General features: G+C 44.4%; 1 protein-coding gene and 1 long non-coding RNA gene across 11 annotated transcripts in view; one reads left to right on the top strand and one right to left on the bottom strand.

Moving 5' to 3' along the window:
• LOC126063115 (galectin-9C-like) overlaps window positions 1–12,053 on the top strand; it is a 43,585-nt gene extending 31,532 nt beyond the window's left edge. For 3 of the 6 annotated variants that reach the window (XM_049861292.1, XM_049861291.1, XM_049861290.1), the window contains exons 4-9: window positions 797–998; window positions 1,808–1,918; window positions 3,226–3,267; window positions 4,153–4,241; window positions 4,395–4,557; window positions 6,372–7,106. In XM_049861292.1, the coding sequence (XP_049717249.1) occupies window positions 797–998; window positions 1,808–1,918; window positions 3,226–3,267; window positions 4,153–4,241; window positions 4,395–4,557; window positions 6,372–6,518 (754 nt within the window). In that variant the 3' untranslated portion in view covers window positions 6,519–7,106. Of the gene's footprint in view, window positions 1–796; window positions 999–1,807; window positions 1,919–3,225; window positions 3,268–4,152; window positions 4,242–4,394; window positions 4,558–6,371; window positions 7,107–11,721 lie in introns of those variants that run through there. The other 3 variants (XM_049861294.1, XM_049861295.1, XM_049861293.1) reach the window with 3 other exon arrangements.
• The window catches only part of LOC126063117 (uncharacterized), a 203,606-nt gene extending 181,225 nt beyond the window's left edge, over window positions 1–22,381 (bottom strand). For 4 of the 5 annotated variants that reach the window (XR_007514213.1, XR_007514214.1, XR_007514210.1 and 1 more), the window contains exons 1-2: window positions 22,164–22,381; window positions 17,671–17,794 (exon numbers count right to left, since the gene is read on the bottom strand). This is a non-coding gene — a long non-coding RNA (uncharacterized LOC126063117). Of the gene's footprint in view, window positions 1–12,228; window positions 12,597–12,726; window positions 12,908–17,670; window positions 17,795–22,163 lie in introns of those variants that run through there. The other variant, XR_007514211.1, reaches the window with a different exon arrangement.
• Window positions 22,382–23,089: the final 708 nt, after the last annotated feature.

The raw sequence follows: 23,089 nt of genomic DNA, 5'->3' as shown, positions 1-23,089 counted from the left end.
CAGAGTAGAACTGTGCCCCAAAGGGTTCTCAGTGGCTGATTTTTTGGAAGTAGATGGCCAGGCCTTTCTTCCGAGGTGCCTCTACATTGACTGAACTTCCCATCGTTCAGTAGCAGCCTAGTGTTTTAACTCTTTGCACTACTATGGGACTGCAAGGAGAGAGTCATTCCCTCTCCTGGGTGCAGTAACTTGGGGGCAGTGTGGTTCAAGGATTACCCCCAAATGATCGACAGTACAGAAACGAGGCCTGAGTCCAGGCCCAGCTGGCTTTTGGGGTTCTACTTCTACACCTCACATGTTTCTGACATAAACCCCAACATACAATATGGGAAAGATGTTCACATTAAAATTGTCATGCCCAGAGAGCTAATATGTATTCTATGCCTCCCCTTTTAGACTTGATCTTTGTAGGTATATCCCCGTCTATTTACATGTTCTTTAATTTTGTTCTTTTCTTTCCCAATTGACCATGCTTAACAACTTCCATCTTTCATACAAAACTGTAGTTAGTTTCTAAGACTTATTTATGTTTCTGGTTTCTATTGTCTACACTTTTCTTTACCCATTTTCTATTTATTTCTAGAAGATAATGCTGGGAGGAGAAATACAATAATTGCACAAAAACACATGAAGTCCAAATTTGATGAACAAAAAGAATACCAACAAATGAGTCTCTGCCACACAGTTTATATGCTAGTTCCCAGACAAACGTAGCTCTAAGGCATTGAGGATCTCCTCTTCCCACCACTGGCAATAAACGGTGCTACAGGAGACTATCTGATTTCCCTTGACCCAGATTTGCTGTGGACTTTCAGACCGGTGACAGTGAAAATGACATTGCCTTCCAGTTCAACCCTCGGTTTGAAGAGGGCGGGTATGTGGCCTGCAATACGAAGCAGAATGGATCCTGGGGGCTCGAGGAGAGGAAGATGAAAATGCCTTTCCAGAAGGGGAAGCCCTTTGAGATCTGTGTCCTGGTGCAGAGCTCGGATTTCAAGGTGAGCAGGAACCCACCTATTTCTCCCCTACCCCATCCTCAGGCTCCCAGCCCCTCCAGCCCCATCACACTGAGGGCGTGGCCTTTAACTAATCACATCCATTGAGATCAGGTGGTAGCAAAACCCTTCTCTAAAAACAGGACCATTGTCTTGTAAGGTCTTACCCGATGGTTGCACCATCTCCTTACACATCTTCACCTGCGTCAACAAGTGCACCTGTTGCTTGTTTTGCATGTGTCGTGAAAGTCGAAGTTATTTCCAGTCCTCTGCTGTAGCCCTTCCTCCAATCAGGTCCGTGATAACACCCAGTTTTCTGTCCTATCGTACCAGTCTTTAGCTAGGTTCTATTAATTGCTTAGTTTCGTAAGCTATTGCCAATTACTTTTGCTAGCAGTGTCTCTCAACTTGGAGCCGTAGTTGGGAGAGAATATGTCTGTGTCTATGCTTATCTGTGTGAACATGGGCACGCCCACTCACTCAATGTAAAACCTTCGGTTGCCTCTCCCCTGCTCCCCAGTGAACATTCCTGCTGGTGGTGCACAGGTAAATAACACCCCCAGGTGAGCTCTGATTCAGAAGACAAACCTACTGCAATAAGTCAACAAACACACTGTAAGAACTAAGTTAAAGCCAAGTAGAGACTGGGTTTGGATGCACTTTGGATCCCATGCACACTCCTGTAACTGGCACAGAATGGATGTGAAAAGCATATCTGGGGCTTAATTTCAAGAAACAGGGGCCAGGAGGCTCAGGTGTGCTCCTTCATCCAGCCTGGGATTCCTCTCCTGGAATATGTACTCCCTTGGCAGGTGAAGGTGAACTGGAGCCATTTCCTGCAGTACTCCCACCGCGTGCCCTTCCATGGCGTGGACACCATTTCTGTCGAAGGTCCTCTGCAGCTAGACTCCATCAAGTTCCAGGTCAGACTATCCACCTGGCACCTGTCCTGGGGGCTGGGGCACAGGGCCCAGATTATCTGTGCATAAGCCCTGTTGGGTGGGCCTAAAGGTACCAGCCTAATGCATCCAGGTGACTTTGGGGACACACCTCTGACTCCCCATCCTGGTGTCCTACCTTTCCCTTCGCCTCTGTCATCATGCCCTTCCTGTGTCACTATCTCTGTCTGGAGCACCTGCCTTAGTCTCACAGGCTTCTCAGCCACTTGGCTCTCTGTTTGTCTCCATGTCCACCCTGGTTAGGAGGCAGTATGATTCCAGAAACAGCCCAGTCTGAGGAATCAGATGGAATCCAGTTCAAATTCCCAGCTCGGCCATTCTCATTGGTGGTGGGCTCTTAGATGAGTGACTTAGCCTCTCCCAGCCTCAGTTTCCTCATCTGTAGAATGAGCGTAAGCATTGCCATCCCATGGGGTGTTGTGTGGCTTCAATGAGACAACATATATTAGAGGTCTCAAAATGGCCCCCAGGGGCCTCACAAGGCCTTCTCTTGTATTAAGCATTTTGAATGTGTTGCTTACATCTAAAAGGTCAGGAGATACCACAGGAAAATCTGGATCTCTGGCCTTTTCCTGAAACATGGGAGGATTGGGGGATGTGGGGCTCACATTCTCACAGCTGGATTAGAACTGCTGACATCACTATTGGCATTTGAATAGGCTAGCCTGGGATGAGTGAAGCACACAGTAGGCCCACAACACATATGGTTCCCCTGCCTTTGGTCTTCATCTCTCCTATTCTCTCCCTACCCACTCTCTCCCTTGTGTGGTGGGAGAGAGATTGACACCCTGGTGTACTCACTGGAGCCTAACCGTTTCTCTCTCTACCAGCCTCTGCATTCCCCTATCTGCCTGTCTTGCTCCCTCTTGCTCCTGCCCCTGCCTTTCTACTCTTTCTTGGCTCTATTAAATGCTTATCTTCCCCCTATGGGGTTTTTTGTTTTAGTAGAACAGCCGTGTAGGCCTTGTCCAGCCCAACTTCTCCACGTGATGTCACTATGATCACAGGCTTAACCTCTTCTTATTCTCTTCTTGTCTGGGCAAATTAGTGGGGAGATAGTGGGGCTACCTGGGAGGGGTTGAGGAGCAGGTGACCTTGATGGGGTCCAGGAACATAACTGGAAGTTTCACGAAGGCCGATATGAGAAGGTAGGTGAATGGCAGAACCCAAGGGGGCTCTTGACCTCAGCCTTACATCAGATTGTGCCCGTCAGAGTATGCGATGTCTGTGTTTGCACACAGCCTCATTGAATTTCCTGCTTTTTTCAACAGAGTCCCACAATCCCACTTACGGTGCACCCCAGCCCGACATATGTAAGTGGTTTCTTGGGGAGGGACAGAGGCTTTGTTTCCAACGTTGGGCAGAGTGGGATGTGAGATGCAGTATGGGGATGAGCCCAGGCCTCACCAAATTCAAAGATGAAGTTCCTAAAAACACCCAAGTACATTAGAAGACCGTTGAAAGGAGCTTTCAACTTTAAAATGGTCTTTTCAACACGATCAAATCATGTGGCCTCCAAAAAAAAAGACCAGGCTTACTCTTCTGACAGAGACTGGAGAAACCCCGAGGGTATGGCCCCTGGACTTTCTTTTAACTGAAGTCACTCCTGAGGTTTACCTTTCAGCCGAAGATTGGACAGGCCCATAAAACAAAATGCGACTAAATGGGCACACCAGCCCAGGGCAAGGACCAAAGGCAGGAGGGGACAGAAAATCTGGTAACAGTGAACCAAGGTCAAGAAGGGGAGAGTGTTGACACGTCAGGGGGTTGAAAAGAAATGTCACTAAACAATATGTGTATTAATTTTTTAAGGAGAAACTAATTTTCTCTGTAAACCTTTATCTAAAATACAATTGAAAAAAAAAAGAAAGAAATATCAGATACCCACGTGGTCAGCAGCTAGAGAAAAAAAAAAAAATCATGTGGCCTCCCCTTTTCAGCCCAAGTGTCTTTTTGTGTCTAATCAAAAAGTTCCTTTCCTGATGGTTTAAGTCCATTAATTTGAAGAATGCTGAAAACTTTTCCTTTGATGTTTACTAGACAAATAATGATATCATGGGGTGCTTTCTCTAAACTATATTACTCACAGGCACTGCTCCCAAGCTCAGCGGAGAGTCCAAATTCATGAAAATTACCCTCCTGCAGTGCCCAGCAGTGGCTGTGGCTGCTGATGGCTGACCTGTCCCCTCCTCCCATAGACGCTGCCTTACTTCACTGCCATCTCGGGTGGGCTGTGCCCATACAAGACCATCATCGTGTCAGGCACCGTCCTGCCCAATGCCCAGACGTAAGCTGGGGCCCCAGGGATCTCAGGGATGAGAGGGAACCCCAAGACCATTCTGGCCATTCTCCTGCCCCAGGGCAGGCTGAGGAGGAAGAGAGGAACTGAAGCCCAGGGCTCAGTGGGCAAAGGAGATCCATGTGAGCTGTTCACCCACAGTTTCCACATCAGACTGCTCTCTGGGAGTGACATCACCTTTCACCTGAACCCCCGCTTCAATGAGAACGCTGTGGTCCACAACACCAAGCTCAACAATTCTTCGGGGTCCAAGGAGCACAGCCTGCCAGGGAAAATGCCCTTCAAATGTGGCCAGAACTTCTCGGTAAGGGGCCGTAGCCTGGAACTCAGATGGCCTTGTGCAGGAGGAACGGGGTGAAGGGAGCCTGGGGACACTTTGAATGGGGTGGAGGCTGAAGCTTCTAAGGTGAGGCTGGGCCTGGAAGAGATGAAGTATCCAAAATATTATTACCCTAGCGTTATTGATATTATTAATTTTATTTTTATTATTGTCCCATACAAGGTAGGTGTTGCCATCTCAATTTTATAGATGAAGAAACAAACTCATGAGTGCAAGTTACTTGCCTGAGGACACACAGCCAATAAGCACCAAATAGAACCGGAAGATGAAGCATTGTTCATTCAAACACTCATTCATTTATCCATTCAACAGATATATTTATCATCTATTTTATGGAGGGCAGCTCCTAGGTGCTGAGGACAGGGCCAGGAAGAAGACAGGCAGGGTTCTGCTCCCACAGTCTTGGTGGGGGAGGAACAAGATAACTGCAGATAAGACAGGTGCTATGCAGAAAGCAATAGAACAACAGGATGCAGTGAGTCCCGGGATAGGGCAACTGTCTGAGAGGGAAGAAGCCAGCCAGCAAGGACCCATGGGGAGAGCATTCCAGGTGAGCGAGGAGAACAGCTACTGCAAATGTTGGGAACCATGGGTGTGAACTGTTAAGAAACAGCAAGTCCAGGGCCTTCTGAGTAGAGTGAGGGCAGAGGTGTGAGGTGAAGAGGCTAGAGGTTTGAACTGCAGAGAGCAGACTTTCTCAACCCTGACTACACATTCAGATCACCAGGGTGCTTAAAAAAAAAAAAAAAAATGAGGGGGTGAGCCTGGGCAACTGTGTTTGTAAAATATGCCCCAATACTCTGCAAGAGGAGTTGGAAATGACTGGTGTAGGGCCTTGAGGGCATAGAAAGGAGTTCGAATTTTAATACAGTGGGAGGTTCCAATTGGGAGGTTGCAGACCAGGGAGAATATATTCTGATTTATAGATAGCTGTGTGACCTGGGGCAAGTGATTTAACTGCTCTGTGCCTCAGTGTCCTCATCTACAAAATGGGGCCAATAATAATCTTAGTCACATAGAGTTGTAAGAATTCAATGAGATAATATTTGTAACATGCTGAGGACACATAATGTGTGGGATATAAGCTATTGTGGTGGGGATGATGAGGTTTTAACAGACTTGCTCTGCCTGCCTCATGGAGAATGTATTGGGGTAGAAAAGACAAGTTAGGAGTCCAGGCTCAGAGCACTCCTATGTGCTGGGTACTAGGGATACAAGTCAGAGTTTCTGCCCCTGGTGGCTCAGGGGCCAGTTAGGGAGAGAGACACAACCATGAACCACCCAGAGTGATAAACAAAAAACAAAACCCAGTGCCGTTGAGTCGATTCCGACTCATAGCGACCCTATAGGACAGAGTAGAACTGCCCCAACCCAGAGTGATGGTACAGGGGAAGTCTGTGGAGGCCTCTGATTCCACTAGGAGGGGGTCAGGAGGTGGAGAAAGGTGGGGAGGGATTGCCAGAGGGGGTTGACTCCTAAAGGGTGATTAGCAGTTATTCATGTGGGGGAGGTGGCCGGGGTGGGAAGCAGGGGAAAAGGGCATTCTAAGCAGAGGGAACAGCATATGGGAAAGAATGGAAGAAGGAGAACACAAAAATGAAACGACATGACATGATTAGAAAAGTGAATTATTCAGTATGGCTAGAATACTGGGTGTAGGGTTAACAATATTTGAGGAAGAAGGGATTAAGGGAGGCAGGGAGGGAGGGAGACCTGAGCCTGCATTTTGTTGGAGGACTTTCCAAGTGTAACGCAAATGCTGTGGCCTCTTTACCCAGTTGCGGATAACGTGTAAAAACCACTGCCTCAGGGTGACGGTGGATGGCAAGCTCTTGTGTGAATACCGCTACTGCCTGAAGAACCTGCTGGCCATCAACAACCTGGAAGTGGCGGGTGACATCCAACTGGCCCACGTGCAGGCATAGGAAGACCCCCGGCCCTTGGCTATCAGGCTGGGGTGCATTCCTGCCTGGATCACTCAAATCCACCACCCCTGCCCCAGGCCCAGCTTAGCCCTTCCCATTCAACCTGTGACCTGGGGCTTTTCTGGATCTCTTGCCTTGTCTGGCCCTGCTTTGGGCAATAGCCAGCTGGCCTGGATGGCCTTTGTCAGTCAGCAGCGAGGCTACAGCTGCCCAAATCCTACCATCCAATGAGAGGGGCTCAGCTGGGGGCCCTCTGTGCAAGCTGAGGCCCCACGGTCTGTCCATCAGCAGGGAGGGAGGGTCCCAAGCCTTCTCAAGCTCCCGGCACAGGCCTGCACCTCCTCCTTTTCCTGTCAGCCACATCCAGCACCCACTGGACTCCTTCTCAAGCCCCAAGCCACCAGCTGTGTACTCCTGGTGGGAGGTGATTTCAGCTCCTCCCTTTCTCCGACCTCTCACCTACACCTTCACCCTGCATCAGTACTACATCCCCTCCAGGAAGCCTACATTTTTGACATCCCACTAACCTCCACCCAACTGACTTTTCCCATTGTCACTGAAATAAAGAAAAATGCTTGCCAGAACAGAGGCATGGAGTTGTGTAAGGAAATCAAAGAAAAAAAAAATTGAGGTACCTGATGAGATCTGAAATGGCCATTTTGAGGATTGGGTGTGATCTCTTGTTTGCTGGTTCCGTTTTCACACTAGCAGTGGGTGGATGCTTTCCCCAGCCGTCAAGCTACTGCCATGCTTTGGCCAAGAAACTTCTTCAGAACATTATCTCTGCTTCGGAAGCCCCAGGGGTCCTTTGTAGTGACCAAGCCACCCATTTTACTGAGCATATGATTAAGAAAATAAGAAAAATCTTCCCCATTTTTCTAAAAACTTCATTGTCCCTATCACGCTCAATCCTCCAGTATAGTTGAAAAAACTAATGGTATAATAAAAACCCAACTAGCCAAACTTTCCAAATCTTTTACAATTGCCTTGGACTAAGGTGCTGATAGTGAGCAAAGCCAGCAGCTACTCAGCCACTATCAAGCAAGACCTGCTCCTCCTGTCTATTATCATCAAGACCCTGAGCACTGCCTGTAACTCACTCAGCTTCTGCCTTAAATCAGCCAAAACCAGTCGAAATCAGTTTACTAGCCTCAAAAGTGCCCTAAAGTAACCCAAGCCTCATTAAGACCCAATTGAATATTAAAATCTTTGCCCAGAGTGGGACTTATCTGGCATTTTCATTGCACGCTAAAGAAAAAAAAATGCAATTTGCTTTACTGCATCTGTGCCCCATGATAACCTATGCAGTCCATGATGTTTTACGTACTTCTTTGTGAGGGACAGTAAAAAGGTTCCGCTTCCCTTTGTTTGGGGAGCTGTATTTGAGGTATACACCTCCTTGCTCCTTGCCTGCACGTTTGCAATAAACACTCTTCCTCCCTCCTCACCTTGGTCTATCTTTATTGACGAGAAGCCACACCAGGCAGGAGGTGCTTCAGGTAACAAATTCTGGCAGCCCAAGAGAAGCCCAGCACTGCTATTCCTGAGATCTCCTCCAGCCAATGGGATCTGACCACTTCTCCCAAGTGCACAATAACCTTTCTTCAGGGAGCATTTATTTTGGACCTTGAGGCTAGAGCTGACCCCAGACCCTTTAGGAATGGACTGTGTGAGGAGGAGAGAGGAGAGAGGAGAGAGAACGGCCTCAGGTACCCCAGGAAGAGGGAAGAGACTCCCTTGGTGAGTACGGAAATAAATCCTATTGTTCAGAAAGTAGATCTGGTAGTGCTTAGCCAGTGAAGCTCAGGTCAAACACATTCATTTTGAATAGGCATCTGTGTTTCCTGGTTTGTTATAGAAATAAGTCATATTCGTAGAAAGTAGACAGACTATAGATTCTGGTAATGCTTAGCTGGTGAAGGTCGGGTCACATACGTTTGTTTTAAATAGGCCTCTGTAGTTTTAGGTTTTGGTACCACGGAAATAATTCGAGCATTCCAGAATGTAGTCCTCTAGGGTGTATTTTAAAGAATTGGCCTTATTTTGGATGTGACCTAATGAAAAAGTCTAAAATGAATGAAATTTTTGTAACACTACCAGGTCCCTATATACACTCAGGGATGGCAAACGCTGGCTTGAGAAAGCATCCTTAAATTATAACACCACACTGCAGTTAGATTTGCTCTGTACTAGAGAATGAAAGTGAGATGAGAAAACATATGTTGAACCTTTTATATTGCTGTGGAAAAATAAGAGTTTGCAGAAACAACGTAAAATCATGGTTGAAACTGAGTTAAGACCTCTTTTATCTAGCCCTTTGAAAGAGGAGCCAGTTTTAACCAGAGGTCATAGACCTCCCCCTTATCCTGTAAACCCTCTGTCAGCCCCTGAGGTCTCCAATGCTGAAATACTTTCCTGGGCTTATACTCCCAATGATGCCCCATTCAGTCCAGGGGCCCCAAGACCCTCAACGGGTCTATACCCATTGAGGCAACTCCCTGCATTACGTGGAGGTAAGGACAGAGTAACAGGAGTCCCATCCATGGTCTGGATACATAGTCCATTCATGACTTTTTACTTACTCAATGGGAAAAACATTCTACCACCATACTGAGAGGATCCTAAACAAATGCATGATCTTTTCATTTCTATTTTTAAAACTCACTACCCAAATTGGGCAGACTGTCAAACCTTATGAGACACTTTACTCACTCCAGTGGAGAGGAGAATGGTTTTTTAGAAAGGTCAAGAAGGAAGCAGGCTTCACCACCAAAATGCCAATGACTACCCCCCTGTAAATTTGGCCGTAATGACTACTGAACCATGTTGGAACTCAAATACCCAGCCCAGCTGAGCCAGATTAAGTCAGTACCATGACTGCTTGCTCACTGGGCTCAAAAATGGGGCACTAGAGCAAAAGAATTTAAACAAAATGTATGAAGTCAAACAAAGACTGGAGAAAAACTCCTCCACCTTCCTTGAATGAATTTTCACGGTTTACAGACAATTTACTGATCTAGATCCCGAGGTGCCTGAATATGATATTCATAGGATAAAGTGGCCCTGACACAAGAAAGAAATTAAAGTAGAAGGCAGTATAGGAATGGGAATTTCAAAGTTGGTAGAATTTCTAAGTTGGTCTATTCTAACCTAGAACAAGTGCGGGAGAAAAAGAACCACTGTGCCAAGCAACAAGTAGCTATGCTTGCAGCAGCCTTCCAGCCAAAAGGAGGCTTCCACCCCCGGCTGTTGAGGAAGTTTTTCCCAAGGTCTGGGACACAGCCTCAGGTAGGGAAAAACCAATGTGTGTGGTGTAAACAGCAAGGACATTGGAAGAGAAAATGCCCTGAGACAGAGGGCTCCAAAGGAACCCCAAAACTTTGTGATACAAAAAGGTGAAGAGCTTGACTGAGGGTGAGCAGAGGCCAATCTTATTCTAGTTTTCCCCAAGGAGACCCTGGTTAAAATAAAGGTTGGGGGAGAAATGATTGACTTTTTACTGGACACAGGAGCCACCCATTCTGTTATTAACATTCTGAAGGGAACCTTATCAACAAAATCCGTACTGGTGGTGGGAGTTACGGGAAGAAAGGTTACTAGGAATTTTATCCAGCCCAAGGAGTGTTAGGTTGGAGACTCTACTTTGACTCACTCTTTTCTCTACCTGTCAGAGTGCCCAGTTCCTTTACTAGGGCATTTCCAAGATGGTGAACTAAATTTAACATTACCAAAAGAGCAAGAGTGGAGAACGCAGGTCTGCTTGTTGACCCTCATGACATTCACTGCAGCCCCTACTAATACTGTGCCTAAACAGATAGAGGACACAATAGTCCCTTGGGTAGGGGCACAAGGGCAACCAGAGCAAGCTAAAAATGTTGTTCCAGTCAAAGGTGAAGTGTTAGCAGGAATCAACCCACTACAGGTGAAGCAATTCCGTCAAAGGCCAGAGGTGAAGCTAGTACTCCACCCACTTATCCACCAATATCTAAAATCTGGACTCATAAGACCATGCCAATCTACTTATAATACACCAATTTTGCCTGTAAAGAAACCTCATTCCAATGAGTATAGGTTTGTTCAAGACCTCAGAGCAATTAACCAAATATTAGTTACAGTCCATCCTGTAGAGCCAAATCCGTATACATTGCTAACCACTCTTCCAGGAGATTTTGGCTGGTTTACTGTTCTAGACTTAAAAGATGCCTTTTTTTGTATACCATTAGAGTCTGAAAGCCAAGAACTGTTTGCTTCTGAATGGGAGAACCTGAAAGGGGTGATAAACAACAGTCCTGCTAGACCATACCTCATGGGAGTTCAAAAATAGTCCCACATTGTTTGGCATCGCTCTGGCTAACAACTTAAGACAGTTAACTCTCCAAAATGGAATTCTGCTTCAAAATGTGGACAACTTGCTCATAGCAAGCAAGACTAAAGAAGAATCAGATTTAAACATTATCACCACTCTTAACTTTCTGGGCCATGCTGGGTACGAAGTATCCAGACTAAAGTCCCAGATTTCCCAAGTTGAGGTTACATTCCTAGGATTCTGGATCTCTCAAGGAAAAATAGACTGCTCTCAGAGATAAAAGAGACTATCTGTGTAATCTTGCTTTCCAGGTCACAGAGACAATGCTGAAGATTCCTGGAAATGGCAGGTTTTTGAAGAATCTGGATTCCCAACTTCAGACTAAATGCCAAAACTTTATATAAAGCAACTGAAGGGAAAGATTCAGATACTTTTATTTGGACTGATGAACAATAACAAGACTTCCAGACAAAGAAAAACTCATATTGGCTCCAGCCCTGGGGCTCCCCAGTCTAGTGAAATCCTTTGAACTATTTGTGCAGGAGAGGCAAGGAATAGCTGCAGGTGTTCTAACCCCAAAATTGGAGAACTGACAACTACATGAGGCCTGGAGACCACAGTCAAATGGAAAAGTTGAAAGAATGAACCAGACACTTAAAAGACACATAGCAAAAAGTATGTCAAGAAGCAAAATTAACAGGCTCTCCCTATAGCCTTGCTTAGGGTTAGGGCAGCTTCCAGAAGCAGTCTTAAATTAAGTCCTTTTGAGCTAGTCCATGGAAAGCCCCTCCTGAAAAATTATGGGGTGATGAACAGTGACCAATTGAGTGTAAAAGGTGACAATGTCGTACAAGGTTATTTGGGTTCTTTGTCTTCTGTCCTATATTCTCTTCACAGGTACACCCTTGCTGGACAAAAACATCCTCCTGAAGTGAAGGTCTATCCATTTCAACCTGGAGATTGGGTCCTGCTGCAAGCCTGGAAAGACGAGACACTCCAGCCCAAGTGGACCCTCCAAGGTGCCTCTCATCACTCATACGGTGGTCAGACTAAAAGGAGTTAAGAGTTGGATTCACCACACCCAGCTAAAGACTGCACTTGCTCCGGACCTCAATTCACCAATGACATCCTCAGAGGACAACTGGAACTGTGAACCCTCACAGGACCTAAAATTTCTGTTCAAAAAGCTTTGAAGTCCTTTTTGTTTTTATCCTTGTTCCTATTTACCCCTAGCCCAAATCTGGCTTAGTAATACTTTAGTCAAATTAGCCCAATCAGAAGCAAGTTTGACCAAAATATTAAGCTGTTGGATTTGTCAATACATCAGAATGCTACTTGGCTTCATGTTCCTAACCAAGATAGGTCAAATATCTTTGACCGGCTCACCTCCTGGTTAAAAATAAATAAATAAATAAGCATTTGTTTACTATTTTTATTTTCTTTAATTGTAATAGGAATTTTTGTCTGCTGTTCTATAAACAAGTGTCTTAGGCTGGGTTCTCTAGAGAAACGAAACAAGTAAAGCATATAAATATATACAGAGAGAGAGAGGTTTATATCAAGGAAATGGCTCAAGCAGTTGTAGAGGCTATAATATCGCAAGTCCACGGGTCAGGATCGAGGCTTCTCCTGATTCACATAGCTGCAGGGGCTGGTGAACCCAAGATCAGGGGATCGGAGAACAGGGCTGTTGCTCACAGGCCTTGAAGATCAACGAATCCCAAGATTGGCAGGCAAGACCTCAGGTAAGCTGCTAGCTAAAGTCCCAAGAGCTGGAGGTCAGACAAACAGGAGCCAGATTCAGGATCCAAAATGAGCAAAAGCCCCTTCCAGAACATCCACCCACACTCCATGGAGGTCAAATGCTCAAGGAAACTCCCCTTCAACCAATTGGCTACTCACAGAAGATCCCATCATGGGGGTGATCACATATTAAATCTCAACAGGAAAGTGACCACAACATCACACAACTGCCGAAACACTGAGAATAACGGCCCAGTCAAGTTGGTACACGATCTTAACCATCGCAGTCCACCCCTTGTCAACTTGGCACCTGTACACATCTCCTTAAACCATACATAATCTGTGGATAAAGACAATTGTAAAGTCATACTTGTGTCTAATATGATACAACGAACACACATACAACAGAAAAAGCACTAGCCCTGTTTACATATTTTTATAAGTGAAGAAAACAAAAATATTTGATGCACACATACAAAGCAGAAATACTCATAACAATTATAGTCCTCGTTTCTGCAACTGATCAGGTGGCTGTAACTGGTATTTAGAACTACCTTCTTCCACCACCCATTCCTATTCCCTTTTCCCATAGCAAGCACTTCGGCTGGTCGTGGTTCTTTGCCTGATGGGGTGACCTAAACCTTCTTTCCTGAAGAGTCTGGGTCATTAGTAGTCATGTCAGAATTGGGTTGCTGTAGTCACAGGGCATAGTAGTACTAAGGGATGCTCTAAGGTATCTCCTGCATTCCAGATATACCCTTTTTTTTTTTTTTATCTCCACTATGTAATATCAATCTGATTTCCTCTTGATAATAAGGACCAATCACACCAGCCAGTATGGTAACTCCCTTCTTTGCCTAATCCTCCAGAGGAATAAGGAACCCAAAATGGTCAGGTGTCATTATTAGCTTCCAGTTCAATGGAATCAGTGATACGTCTCCACATGGGTGCATTCCTCCCTTTGGAACTAAAACCTCCAGACCTGCAGAGCATAACGTCTCAGAGACAGGAGGCAAAGTCTTGTGAGTGGGTCACTAGGGGTATTAGTGAGTGGTGCCACTCCCATTTCCACCCCTTGATTCCTGGACTCATGAATGCTGCCTATGGGAGATAAAAAAAGAGCACCATATATTGGATGCTGGTTTAGAGCATACACAGCCTCCTGGAGAACATTGCCCCAACCCTGTAAGGTATTGCCACCAAGCTGACACCATTATTGTGTCTTTAGGAGGCCATTCCATTGTTCTATCAAGCCAGCTGCTTCAGGATAATGGAGAACATAGTAAGACCAGGGAATTCCATGAGCATGGGCCCCACTGCCCCACTTCTTTTGCAGTGAAGTGAGTCCCTTGATCCAACACAATGCTGTGTGGGATACCATGATGGTGAATAAGGCATTCTGTAAGTCCACGGATGGTAGTTTTGGCAGAAGCATTGCGTCCAGGGAAGGCAAATCCATATTCACAGTAAATGCCTATTCCAGTAAGAACAAAACTCTGCCCTTTCCATGATGGGAGTGGTCCAATGTAATCAACTTGCCACGAGGTTGCTTGCTGATCACCTCGAGGGATGGTACCATATGAGGGACTCAGTGTTGGTCTCTGCTGCTGGCAGATGTGGCACTCAGCAGTGGCTGTAGCCAAGTCAGCCTTGATGAGTGGAAATCCACGTTGCTGGACCCATGCATAACCTCCATCACTGCCACCATGGCCAGTTTGTTCATGAGCCCATTGAGCAATTATGGGAGTAGCTGGGGAAGGAGGATGACTGGTTTCCACAGAAGGCGTCATGCTATCCATTTGATTGTTAAAATCCTCCTTTGTTGATGTCATCCTTTGGTGAGCATTCACATGAGAGACAAATATCTTCTCTTCTTTGGCCCATTCAAGAAAGCTATCCACATACCTCTTCCCCATAAATCCTTGTCTCCAATTTTCCAATCGTGTTCCTTCCAAGTCCCTGACCACCCAGCCAAACCATTGGCCACAGCCCATGAATCAGTATACAGTTGCACATATGGCCATTTCTCCTTCCAAGCAAAGTGAACAACCAGGTGCACTGCTCGAAGTTCTGCCCATTGGGAGGATTGCCCTTCACTACTGTCCTTCAGGGATGTCCCAGAAAGGGGCTGTAGTGCGGCCGCTATCCATTTTCCAGTGGTGCCTGCATGTCACACAGAACCATCAGTAAACCCAACACGAGTTCTCTTCCTCAGTGAACTGAACATAAGGGACTCCCCATGTAGTCATAGGTGCAAACTGAGAGATGGAAGGTAATGTGACAGGAGTGGAGACCATGGACATTTGGGCACTTCTTCATGCAACTGACTTGCGCCTTCAGACCCTACTGGGGCCCAATCTCGTACATAACCACTTCCATTTAATGATGGAGTGCCGCTGTGCATGTCCAACGTTATGACTCTGTGTGTCAGATAACACTCAGTTCATGTTGGGCAGCTTAGGCCACATGGTGACTTGGTGTACCATGGTTAAGGATTCTGTCTCTACTAAGGCCCAGTAACAAGCCAAAAACTGTTTCTCAAAAGGAGCGTAGTTATCTGCAGAGGATGGCAGCGCTTTGCTCCAAAATCCTAAGGGTCTGTGCTGTGATTCACCAATAGGGGCTTGCCAAAGACTCCAAGCAGCATCTCTATCTGCCATGGACACTTCAAGCACCAATGGATCAGCTGGATCGTATGGTCCAAGTGGCACGGCAGCTTGCACAGCAGCCTGAACCTGTTGCAGAGCCTTCTCTCATTCTGGGTCCCACTCAAAAATAGCAGCTTTTGGAATCACTTGATAAAGAGGCTGGAGTAGTACACCCAAATGAGGAATATGCTGCCTCCAAAATCCAAAGAGGCCCACTAGGCCTAGTGCCGCCTTTTTAATTATGGGAGGGGTCAGATGCAATAACTTATTCTTAACTTTAGAAGGAATATCTCAATATGTCCCATACCACTGGACCCCTAGAAATTTCACTGAGGTTCTACTGTAACTTTTTTGTGGGATTAATTTCCGACCTTCTAGCATGAAAAAAAAAAAATTTTTTTTAGCATGAAAATGTTTTACCAGTAACTCCACAGTCATTGATACGTCTTCCTTACTAGGTCCAATTAGGATAATGTCATCAATGTAATGGACCAGTGTGACATCGTGTGGAAGGGAAAGGTGATAGTTTAAAGTTGATACAGCTCTGAGGTAGGCAATTGAAGGTGTATGGCTGGCCTTGCTAGCTAAAGGCAAACTGTTTCTGATGTGCCATCAAAACAAGTTTGGAGAAAAAGGCATTAGCCAGAACAATAGCTGCATACCAGGTACCAGGAGATGTATTAGTTTGCTCAATCAATGAGATTACATCTGGAACAACAGCTGCAATTGAAGTCACCACCTGGTTAAGTTTTTGATAATCCACTGTTATTCTCCAAGATCCATCTGTTTTTTGCACAAGCCAAATAGGCGAGTTGAATGGGGATGTGATGGGAACCACCACCCCTGCATCTTTCAAGTCTTTGTTGGTGGCAGTAATCTTTGCATTACCTTCAGGAATGCGATATTGCTTTTGGTTTACTGTTTTTCCTAGGTAGGATCAGTTCTAATGGCTTCCACTTGATTTTTCCTACCGTGATTGCCCTTACTCCATTTGTCAGGGGTCCAATGTGGAGGTTCTGCCTGTTGCTGAGTATATCTATTCCAATTATGCATTCTGGAACTTGGGAAATCACTACGAGACGGGTTTGGGGACTCACTGGACCTACTGTGAGACTGACATAAGCTAAGACTCCATTAATAACCTGACGTCCATATGCCCCCACTCTGACTGGTGGGCCACAGTGACGTTTTAGATCTCCTGGGATTAGTGTCAGTTCAGAGCCAGTATCCAGTAATCCCTGAAAAGTCTGATTCTTTCTTTCCTTTTCCCCAGTGGGCAGTCACTCTCGTAAAAGGCTATAGATACCTTTGGGGAAGGCTGGGAGAAAGGTTAACAGTATAAGTATTGGAGTCCTTCCCTAATGGGATCTGACCACCACTTCAATCAAGGGGTTGTGGGTCTGTAAACTCGCTCAAGTCTGGGAATTGATTGAGGGGCCATGACTCTCTATTCTGGCAGTTAGAGTTAGACTGCTGTTCAGTTGACCTAGAATTCATCTGCTAGATTAGCAGGCAAGACCACAAGTAAGCTGCTAGCTAAAGTCCCAAGAACCAGAGGTTAGATGAATAGGATCATGTGAATTTTTAGTAGATTTCCTATCTATTTCACTCCTAGGGACACCATGACTAAGTAGCCAATACCATAAGTCCATACCAGTCAGACTATTCAGATTACTGCTTTGACTCTGCTATTCATTAACGTAACCACGCCCACCTTGTCTTTGTTTATGAGTGTTACCACTTGGCCCCTACCACCATGAGGGCCAATCAATCCCATTGGAGTTAGGTGTTTTAATTCAGTTAGGACAGTTCCCACTGTCAAATCTGACTTACATAAAATAGCAATCACAGCAGGATTCAAGGATGCTGGGACTCCCTTCATAAATTTGTTCCTCACCCTTGTGATAAAGGGTGTGTCCTCTGGGCACTCTATGTGTGGGTCTGTGGATCTAACCTGATAAATCCACTCTAACATGCGAATTTCCCTAAGCCTTTGGATTATGTGGCACTTGAGATTTGACTCTGAAGCCCTGAGCTCATCCCTTTCCTTCACCAGTTTGTCTAGGGAAAGTAGGATCAACCAGCCAACTTCCTTATACTTCTCATTATGATAAAATTGTAAAGAGGTATCATACATGCAACCATCCAGAGTCTCGTCTTTCGCCAATACCTGATCTAGTGGTGGTGATATTTTCGTATTTGAATTGCCACCTCACACCATGGATTAACAGTGCCCTCTTTACTACTGGAAACAGAGTCATCAAAATCTTTAAGACTAACCAGACTTGAGATCCAATTTAGAGAATTCATCCTTACAATTTTGTTTCTCTAGAACCACTCTCAGTACCAAATGTCTTAGGCTGGGTTCTCTAAAGAGGCAAAACCAGTAAGTAAAGCAAATAAATATGTACATATATACAGAGAGAGAGATTTATATTAAGGAAATGGCTCACACAGTTGTAGAGGCTGTGACGTCCTAAGTCCATGGATCAGGATCGAGGCATCTCCTGATTCACGTAGCCATGGGGGCTGGCGAACCCAAGATCGGTAGGTCAGAGAGGAGGGCTGTTGCTCACAGGCTGTGAAGTTCAATGAATCCCAAGATTAGCAGGCAAGACCACAAGTAAGCTGCTAGCTAAAGGCCCAAACACCAGAGGTTAGATGAATAGGAGCCAGCTGCAGGATTCAGAACAAGCAAGAGCCCCTGAGCCCTGCCAGAACACCCACCTACAGCTGGTGCAAGTCACACTCCCAAGGAAACTCCCCTTCAACCGACTGGCTACTCACAGTAGATCCCATCATGGGGGTGATCACTTACCAAATCTCAACAGGGAACTGACCACAACATCACACAACTGCTAAAACACTGACAATCATAGCCCAGCCAAGTTGACACACAATCTTAACCATCACACCAAGCATAGAAACTTACGTTCAATACAATACCCTACGTCGAGACGCCATTGCCCAATTTAGAAAGTGCTCTGCACAACCAAGGGAATATGGCTTATCGCTATATCCCCAGAAAGGACGGAATGATATCAAGTGCAGCCAACAGCTGCTCAGCCGCTATCAAGAAAGACCTGTTCCTCCTGTCCATTATCATCAATACCCTGAGCACTGCCTGTGACTCAGCTTCTGCCTTAAACCAGTCAAAATCAGTTTACTAGCCTCAAAAGTGTCCTAAAGTAACTTAAGCTTCCTTAAGACCTAATTAAATATTAAAATCTCTGCCCAAGGCAGGACTTATCTGTCATTTTCTGTACATGCTAAGCAAAAAATTGCAATTTGTCTTACTGTGCCTGTAAGTCATGAGAACTGATGTATTCCATAATGTTTGTATGCACTTCTTTGAGAGGGACGGTATAAAAGGTTCTGCCTCCCTATGATTGAGGAGCTTGCTCCTTGTCTGCATACTTTCAACAAATGCTCTTTCTTCCCCTTCACCTCGGTGTGTCTTTATTGACAAGAAGCTGCACCAGGCAGGACCTGCTTCAGGTAACAGTGCTGCCTCTGGCCCTTTTAAATTTAAGAACTACTCCATTTGGACCTCACAAATTGACTCCTCATGAAATTATCAATGGATGGCCAATGGCCCTCCCCTATTGGGTGACATGCCCTGATTCGAATTTAGTTTAATCTGATCTGTTACAGTATTGTAGATCTTTGATCCAATATTCTAAAGAATACTTTACACACATTAAGGAAGCTTTTGATAATCAAAAGCAAGAAATATCTAAATTACCTAATGTTCAATTGGAGATCATGTTTACTGGAAAAGACACCAATTTAAAGATTCTCTCGAACCTTGATGGAAAGGAACATATTTGGTCCTTCTCACCAATCCTTGTGCCACGAAATTCCAGGGAGTTAAGGCTTGGATTCATTTACCTCAACTGAAGAAAGCCCTGACTCCCAAATGGACTGTTGAGACTCATGAAGATTTGAAATAAAAATTCAAACATCACAAGGAAGAGAAGCAGATGACGGCTGGGTAGACTGTTTTCCCAAGATCTTTGGACCTGACCTGAAACTGCCTATGAAGCCTGCAGTATGAGTTGGGCTGTTTGCTTTTTTCTTTATCATTTTTTGATATCTTTGTATTATTTGATATCTTTGTTATGCATGATTGTAGAATTATATCTTGGTAGTTTTTGTGATTAAATTATGCCAGTTGGTACCTGTGAAAATAAGTTGTTTAAATGAGGGCTGTGATGGATTTAATTATGCCCCCCAAAAAATGTTTGTATCAAATTGGTTAGGCCATGATTTCCAGTATTGTGTGGTTGTCCTCCATTTTGTGATTTTAATCTTATGGTGAGAGGATTAGGGTGGGATTGTAACACCACCCTTACTCAGGTCACCTCCCTGATCCACGGTAAAGAGAGTTTCCCTGGGGTGTGGCCTGCACCACCTTTTATCTCTCAAGAAATAAAAGGCAAGGGAAGCAAGCAGAGAGTTGAGGACCTCATACCACCAAGAAAGCAATGCCAGGAGCAGAGCTCTTCCTTCGGACCCCGGGTCCCTGTGCCTGAGAAGCTCTTTGACCATGGGAAGACTGAGGACAAGGACCTTCTTCCAGAGCCAACAGAGAGAAAAATTCTTCCCCTAGAGCTGATACCTTGAATTTGGACTTTTAGCCTACTTTACTGTGAAGAAATAAATTTCTCTTTGTTAAAGCCATTCACTTGTGATATTTCTGTTATGCAGCACTAGATGAATAAGACAAGGGCTTCAACTTTTCAAAACAATTTCTTAGTCACCAGGATCAAATTTTTAGTTATGGATATTTTGATAGTTTTAATGATCTGACTCATTTGTATTGCCATCTTCTGGCCATTGTAGTCATTTTTGCTTACTTTGAAATTATAACTCGCCATTGCTTTTGAAATAGCCTTTTGTGTTATAAACTCAAATTTTTAGGGTGGAAAAGATTTAGCTAAAGAGGTGTTTCTGCAAATCACGGATTCAAGCCACCTGCAGCAAAGCCAATACTGAGACATGAGGGAGGTAAGCAGCAAGAGGGCTTTATTGAACACCGGTACCCTAGAGACAGGGGGGATAGGTTCCTCCCAAATTCTGTCTGCCTGAAAAGGGCTAACTAAAGGGTTTTATAGGGAGGAGGTCAGCGTTTAGAGATTTCCAGGAACGTTGGTTCTTCTTTGAGATGGACATAATGATGAAGTGACCTATTATTGCAGTCTTGCAGGTGTCTAGACGCCATCCTGGTTTTGGTCACAAGATGGATCTGAGTTTTGTTCAACTACCTCTGTCCTGACAGTATTGCTTATTGTGTTGCCCCCCGGGAGAGGAACATAGTTTAATCAATAAAAAAAATCTTGATTACTTTGTTTTTCTACAAAGGAACAATCATGAGACAGATTTCAGAGCAAGTAGCTACCTTTCAAAGACTAGAGATTAATCACAGTTTATACAGCTATATGAAAACACTAGAAAATATATTCTTTCCACTTTAATACTAAAACACCAAAGAAAATATATTTTCTCTACTTCAGAGGTACTAAGAATTTGTCTTCCAATTATCCTAATCCTTTGTATTGTCATTGGACTCCAACCGTGGGATATTATTTCTTGTCTTAATTTTTTGTTCTTCCCCTGAAATCCCAAACTTTTATAACACCAATTTTAGAGAATAGTTTATTTTGTCATCACTACTATTTATACGCTGGTAGACTTTGTTTATGTCTTTTGTGTTGAATTTCTCTACCATGAAGCTCTTCTTATACTTTCTGCCAATACTGCTATGCATCATACAAAAAACCAAAACCAAACCCAGTGCCGTCGAGTCGATTCCGACTCATAGCGACCCTATAGGACAGAGTAGAACTGCCCCATAAAGTTTCCAAAGAGTGCCTGGTGGTTTCGAACTGCTGACACCTTGGTTAGCAGCCGTAGCACTTAACCACTACGCCACCTATGCATCATAAATGGCTCCCGTTAAATCTTGGCATAAGAATGCAATCTATTAAACTCACTCAGGCAGTTGCACCATCCACATATCTGACTGGATGCTGCATCTGTCATCTTTACCCAAAACTGTAAGTGAGAACTCAGATCCATTAGCTATTCCCATACAGAATTACAGCTTTATTCCCCCCGCTATCATCAATTTTGACCTCACCTCTAGGTGATCCACACGTGTGATTTTGTGGTCTCCTCCTGAAGTACTGACTCAACCCCAAGTCCCGTGTTTCAATCTGACTCAGATTAGAGTTACAGAGCGTTCTAAAATACCCTTTATCTCCTCTTCAGATTGTAAAAATGAGCCCTTAATTTCATATAATGTCCCTCCTAGATATTGCAACATGGCTTTTCCAGGAAATTTAACAGCATATCTGTAAGGAAAAAAAAGTATTTTTGTGTCCAAATGTGGAATTGGCTAAGGTTAGAATGACTATTTGCAACAACTCCTTGACAGAGAATTAATTTGAACAGATGAGTCAAACCATCCCTCTCCAGATAAAGATGTCAAACCCAATCCAAAAGGTGTCAGGACAGGCATAATATGTGCTCCATATGGATATGTATTCTTATGTGGAGGATCAAGATACCCTACCTTTGATAATTCAAATCCAAATACTGAGTTCTATACCTGGGCTTTACACTGTTTGGATAGTTAGACTACTACAGGGCAGTGTATCTTAGACCATATGGAAATCCCTTCAGACATCCATTCTTAAGATGAGAGTTTAGATTGGACTGATCATTTGAAACTATTAGAAAGGAGAAGAGACAAAAGGTCAAGAGATGAGCAAGGGAGAGATGGAGGGAACCCCTTAAAGAAGTTCCCTGGTTTATGCTATAGTTTTTTGAGGCTATTCTTCCCTTGGGATTGTTAAATGCCGTATGAAACTTTTGAAAAATGCCGTTACCCAAAAGACTCGTTTAATGCCTATGAAAAGAATAACATACATTGACAGTACTTACACTTCAGATGGACTTGAGCCCACTCCTTGAATAAGCCATCGGATGTCATATTATTCCTCTAACATGGCCTACCCTGCACTAACCCTCAAGTAATAAAACTACAGAAGCAAGAGGCTAAAGCTGTGGCATGGTGAAGATGTCAAAGTGCTCAGCTACCTTTTCACAATGTTCTGCTGCTATTTATAGTTTCATTTCATTTTTCTTAAATCCGCGATCAGTGCCCCTAGAAGGAGCAGTCAAGAGATCAAGCGATGTGTTGCTTTTGGACCAATCTGCTGCCAAAGACTTTTTGAAATGTTAAAAAAATTGGTGATGTTATGTTGAGCACTAGGGTGCACTTGATCAGGGCTCTATTTTCAGTGGTCTCATGTGCATGTGACTGTCAGACTGTGAATAAGGAAGAAGGAAGAATTGACACCTTTGTATCAGGGTGTTGGTGAAGAATATTGAATGTGCCATGGCCTGCCAGAAGAGCAAACAAATCTCTCTTGAAGGAAGTACCAGGCAGGAGTTTCGCTGTGTGTGGAGTCAGTAATGAGTCAGAGCCAACTCGATGACACATAACAATAACAACCTTTCCACATGCATAACACCGGAAGTCTTAAAGATGTGTAAATAAGCAGCCATCCAGAATAAACATAGAATCAAAGTCTATGCTGAAGAAAGCCTTCTTTCAGAATAGTAGTTAGTGAACTGACGAAAGAATTTCTCTCAAAATCCCATGAAAAGACAGGAATGTGTAAGGGAATTAAAGAAAAAAAAATTGAGGTTCCTGTTAAGATCTAAAATGGCCAGTTTGAGGATTAGGTGTGTTGCTCATTTGTTGGTTCTGCTTTCACCCTAGTGACAGCCACCTTCCATACAGTTTCTAAGAGAGGAATGTCTGGTAATGATGACATAACCACACTGGGACCTCTCCTTGTCAC

The sequence above is a fragment of the Elephas maximus genome, chromosome 19, assembly GCF_024166365.1.
Source record: "Elephas maximus indicus isolate mEleMax1 chromosome 19, mEleMax1 primary haplotype, whole genome shotgun sequence".
Lineage (NCBI taxonomy): Eukaryota > Metazoa > Chordata > Mammalia > Proboscidea > Elephantidae > Elephas > Elephas maximus.
Note: the sequence above shows the minus strand (reverse complement) of the source record. Positions and strands in the feature narration are given on the sequence as shown.